Source organism: Lipophrys pholis, assembly GCF_963383615.2.
Source record: "Lipophrys pholis genome assembly, chromosome: 13".
In the NCBI taxonomy this organism is placed as follows: Eukaryota; Metazoa; Chordata; class Actinopteri; order Blenniiformes; family Blenniidae; genus Lipophrys; species Lipophrys pholis.
In genome coordinates, this window is record NC_137632.1 from 14,049,140 (window position 1) to 14,054,911 (window position 5,772).

General features: G+C 42.0%; 1 protein-coding gene across 1 annotated transcript; it reads left to right on the forward strand.

Moving 5' to 3' along the window:
* Positions 1-722: 722 nt before the first annotated feature.
* nr4a2a (nuclear receptor subfamily 4, group A, member 2a) lies at positions 723-4,698 on the forward strand (the record flags this gene model as incomplete). Its single annotated transcript, XM_080479020.1, has 8 exons — positions 723-824; positions 1,317-1,418; positions 1,627-2,498; positions 2,909-3,038; positions 3,203-3,366; positions 3,744-3,946; positions 4,115-4,293; positions 4,442-4,698. Exons 3-8 carry the CDS (start codon positions 1,629-1,631, stop codon positions 4,696-4,698), a joined length of 1,803 nt encoding a protein of 600 aa, XP_080335146.1. The 5' UTR covers positions 723-824; positions 1,317-1,418; positions 1,627-1,628.
* Between the last annotated feature and the right edge of the window lie 1,074 nt (positions 4,699-5,772).

Genomic DNA, 5,772 nt, shown 5'->3' on the forward strand with positions numbered 1-5,772 from the left:
GCTATGAATAGGCAGCCCACCTCAAACGCCCCACCCCATCTGAGATCTAAATTTGGCACACAATTGAAATACAGGAATCCTGTCAGAAGATAACAAAGAATAATATTGACCCCCGCTTCATTAGGCCTATTTCATAGTACTTTAGAGCTTCATTGTGACATAACTGTACCTAGATGTGCCAGTGTACACTCAGTGGATGGGATTTACATAATTATAATTTCTACCTTTATATATTTTTTTTTTTTCTTCTTCTCTTTTTTTTTTTAAATGCAGCAGGGTGGGAATGATCACAGGTGGTCTGCTACTATCAGGAGTTCATATAAATGTATGTGGAATAACAGAAAATCAAGTGTGCGATGTTAAACCACAGTCATTGTCAGACGCAAACAACGTCATAGATTGACATAAGTCAAAGATCCCAACGTGTCTGGAGGTGAGTTTCTAGGTGGGTTTACCCTCCACTACATCTCTGCCATTGTCCATGTGGGAAGCAACACAGGACACATACCACAAGACAAACACTCTCCAGAAAAATTGGGGCTTGAGTAAGTTGCCGCGCGGATTGGTGGGCGTCAGCGCAGACGCCGATGACGTCGCGCTGTGAAACACGTGGGCCATGGTATCCAAAGCTCACATAAACAAAGCCACATTGGCCAGACTGGATAGTCGAAGCTCGTGTCGCTGTCAGTGCGCGGAGTTACACGGTTTGCCCGCTTAGCGCTGCTGGTACCGACGCGCACGATTTGGAGCTTTTACCAAAATTGATGAATACCACCTACATGCTTATCGCATGGACTGAAACTCACGATCCTGATGTGAAAAAGGTAAGATTCACTCTTTTTCTCACCCCTCTTTGAAACATAATAAGACTGCGCTTCATTTGCACCGATTTCTTCAGATCGTTTAAAAATTAAAAATAAAAACTTTGATTTTAAGCAAAATAGAAATCTGAGTAAGACCGTTGAGATCTGTGGCTGTTGCTGTTATTTAGCGACAATTTATAACCTTTTACTTCCACTATAAGTTGTCGCTATATTGTCAAATGTGCAAAGTTTGTCCGTTCCTACCAAAAAAAAACTTTAAAGGAATTGGATATTGTTGAAACTATAGTATTTTTTGACAAATTCATTTGACATTTTGATATTTTTTTTATTCCAAATTGTTCCGCGCAATTACAAATGGGCTTTAAAGTTTGCGCGCAACTGAGTAAGTTCAATCTGACAAGATCGGGGATCTTGTGATAACTTTTATGATTTTTTTTTTTTAATCATTATTGCATTATCCAGTAAATGTTCAAAACATGTGTTTTTTATCAGGGGAAGATCCAGAAAAAAGTCGCTTTCTTCAATCCTGACACACATACAACTCCTGACATTATCCATTTCAAGTGTCACCGGACAACTGTCAGAAGACTTGAGGTGAGATATAGAAGAAATATTGTACAATTACACAAACATAAAGCTTTGCTTTGGTTTGACTTATCTTTAAAAAAAATAAAAATACATTTGTTAAAAGACATTGCTTACATTTCTATTTCACTAATTTTTACATTGACCTGTAAAACTTTCTCCACAGTTTAAACACCTATTTGAGAGATTCTTATGTTTATACCGGTTTGGTTTTCAGCCATGCCCTGCGTCCAGGCTCAGTATGGATCATCACCTCAAGGAGCTAGTCCTGCTTCCCAGAGCTACAGCTACCACACTGCAGGAGAATACAGCTGCGACTTCCTAACACCCGAGTTTGTTAAGTTTAGCATGGACTTGACCAACACTGAAATCACAGCCACTACTTCTCTCCCGAGTTTCAGTACATTCATGGACAACTATAACACCGGTTACGACGTGAAACCGCCCTGCCTCTATCAGATGCCCCACTCTGGAGAGCAGTCGTCTATTAAAGTGGAGGACGTCCAGATGCACAGTTACCACCAACAGAGCCACCTGCCACCCCAGTCGGACGAAATGATGGCTCACTCTGGGCCTATGTACTTCAAACCGTCCTCGCCTCACGCCCCGAGTACGCCAAACTTCCAGGTTCAGCCTAATCACATGTGGGAGGATCCTGGCTCCCTTCACAGTTTCCACCAGAACTATGTGGCGGCCACTTCTCATATGATCGACCAGCGCAAAAACCCCGTGTCGAGGCTTTCGCTCTTCTCCTTCAAGCAGTCCCCGCCGGGTACTCCCGTTTCCAGCTGTCAGATGCGGTTCGACGGGCCGCTGCACGTCTCCATGAACCACGACAACCCGGGCGCGCACCGCGGCCTGGACGCACAGAGCTTCGCTGTGCCCAGCGCCATCAGAAAGCAGGCTGGTCTGGCATTTCCTCACTCACTGCAGCTCAGCCACGGACACCAGCTGGTGGACAGCCAAGTGCCGTCGCCCCCGTCCCGAGGATCCCCGTCAAACGAGGGCTTGTGTGCGGTCTGTGGAGACAACGCAGCCTGCCAGCATTATGGAGTGAGGACCTGCGAGGGCTGCAAAGGATTTTTCAAGGTGGGCTGGTGTGACAGCAGCCATGAAAGAGAATTACTGTTTTACATAAGCGATGAAAACTTTCATAATCATCTGCGGCACCAGCAGTAAAATACGGAACAATTTGTCTAAATATAATTAACACACATTCTAAATAGCCTACATGTAAGGGAAATTATTCCCCGCGTGCTGAAATAACTTGATCACAGACATACTTGTCCACACACACACACCTGACCTCAAAGGAACCAGCAAAAGGGAAAGACAGCGGCTGCGTATTTCCCGTGTGTTGTTGCTGTTTAATCACACATTACCAAACACGATATGAGACTGATTATTCAGACCGTTTGTTATGAGTTTTCTTCAGTGCAATTTTATACAGCCTGGCAACTGGGCCTAAAAAGTGACCATATGTTTGTTTCTCTTTACAGCGCACCGTTCAGAAAAACGCAAAATACGTGTGTTTAGCAAATAAAAACTGTCCTGTTGACAAACGCCGAAGAAATCGTTGCCAGTTCTGCCGTTTCCAGAAGTGCCTTGTCGTCGGAATGGTGAGAGAAGGTATGTTTAGGCCATGTATAATTTTTTTTTTCCATGCAGAAGTATATATATATTCACACACAGAGACGCGCGTGAAACCTCTTTGGAATGAATCTGCCTGCATTCAAACGATTACGCACGCCTCGAGAAATATGTTCATTTATCAATATCGTTTGTACTCGCAGTTGTCCGAACGGATAACCTGAAAGGTCGAAGAGGACGCCTACCATCCAAACCCAAAAGTCCCCAGGAGCCCTCTCCGCCCTCGCCGCCGGTGAGCCTCATAAGCGCACTTGTTAGGGCCCATGTGGACTCCAACCCCTCCATGTCTGCTTTGGACTACTCCAGAGTAAGTCAAAGAAATGAAACACACAGACGCACTATTTTCAAGAAAAGAAACGTGAAGAAGTGTTGTTCTGAGAGAAAACAGACTGAACATGATTAACGGCCTTTTTAATTTAGTTCAGCTTTACAAAAGGAATTTATGACTCTCCAAGTTTTCTGCAACAGACTACAACGCTGAATCCTAAACTTTGTCAGGCTTTTAATGCAGTATATTTGAAGTAAATTGCGTCTAAATGCAGAACTTAATAAAACAGGAGACATGAATTTAACAGTAAAAAGCTTCCTCTCTCTCTCTTCCTTTCTTGGAAACGGGCATTTGCAATTTCACGGATTATATATTTTAAAGGACCTCATTAAGGCGCTGTTTAAATTAAATTCCAGTTCCAGGCTAACCCTGACTACCAAATGACCGGAGACAACACTCAGCACATCCAGCAGTTCTATGATCTCCTGACGGGCTCCATGGAGATCATCCGAGGCTGGGCAGAGAAGATCCCAGGCTTTTCCGACCTACCGAAGCAAGACCAAGATCTCCTCTTTGAATCCGCCTTCCTGGAACTTTTTGTCCTACGGCTGGCATACAGGTGAGCCTGAGTAATTGCTAAACAAAACAATCCGGGCTTTAGATAATCATCAGTCCCTCCTTCAAGCTTCGTTGCTTTGTGCTTTATTAAGCTGCCCAATAATTAAAAGGCTCTTAAATTCTCGTTTATTGCCAAGCTTAATTAATGGGATTCTGTTATTAATTGCAGGTCCAACCCCGTGGAAGGAAAACTTATTTTTTGTAATGGAGTGGTGCTGCACAGACTACAGTGCGTCCGTGGATTTGGAGAGTGGGTGGATGCTATCGTGGAGTTTTCTTCCAACTTGCAGAGCATGAATATAGACATCTCAGCTTTCTCCTGCATCGCAGCTCTGGCCATGGTAACAGGTGCGTAATAGCAGCTTCCCTTCAAAAAAAAAAAAAAAAAAAAAAAAAAGGAAGAAAGAAACAAGAACTTGCCACAGCACTCGAAAAAGAAACAAGGGGAATTTAACTGAAATAATATTCCTTTTGTTACTGTTTTTGTATATTCCAGAACGACACGGGCTTAAGGAACCCAAGAGAGTGGAGGATCTCCAAAACAAGATAGTCAACTGCCTCAAAGATCAAGTGACATTCAATGGCGGTGGCTTGAATCGTCCCAACTACTTGTCAAAACTCTTGGGAAAGCTCCCCGAACTGCGCACACTATGTACCCAAGGTCTGCAGCGTATCTTTTACCTAAAGCTCGAAGATCTAGTCCCTCCGCCAGCAATAATTGATAAACTTTTCCTCGACACCCTACCTTTCTGAGTCTGACTCCAGGGCGATCAACTCAAAGAACTTCCAAAAAAGACTGTTTGAGTCAGACTTGGCAGATTTGTAACGTTATTATTTCGGAATAATTGCAAGCTCCTTAGGCGAAAAGAACAACATTATGAGAAAAAAGGATTCACGAAATAAGAAGTAACTGGAGGAAAAGATAGAAAGTTTAATTGCTGTGCAGGCCTTTTAATTCCTCGACCCCCCCCCCCCCCCCCCCCCCCTTCCTTTATCCGAGTGCCAAACGAGTGAATTCTCACTGGGAAAATGTCTTCGTTGGACAAATTGTCAACAAAGTTATACTGATCTTGAAATCAATTACCGTTTATTTAACGTCGGCTCTACTGATTCAGCATACTCAGATGTAATATATTCCATTTATATATATATAAATATATATAAAACACACGCACATACACACTGTATGATATGATAGAATATGTGATGCTTCCCAAATGCATCGGTTTATAACATGTGTACATAATTTGTTATAATGACAAGATTTAATTTTTTTTTTGTTTTTGTTTTGTTTTGACTCGTGCCTATGTGTTTCTGACAGGATCCCAGAAGTATCCAGAAAAAGATAACGCATGTTCTAGTTTTCTTTTCCACCCTCTTTTTTTTTCTTTTCTTTTATAGGCACTTGCTGAGGTGATGTCTATATATAATATATACCGGACACTATGTAGTCTGCTAGATTTGATACAGATTCGTAGTATTGGCACTCCTTTTATGTATGACGCATATGTGGAAAATATTTCATCTGTATAGAAAATGAGGGACCCATGGTGTTTGTAAAACTGTCAGACATTCCTTGTTTGTATGTGCTGTAAGTATTGTTGCTGTTGAATATAAACGTTTCTATATATTTATTATTTCTATTGCCAAGAGCTACATTAAGCATGGTGCAATTTAAACAATTTCAAACCACCCAAGTTCATGCTGAGCACGTTGTCTATGTTTTATGTCTTATGAACGTCTAGGTAGTTATGATTTACCACGTTTTGGAAATGAGAAAAAAAAAATCCATCTTATATGAAAAGGTTCATGAGTGTGTGATATAGC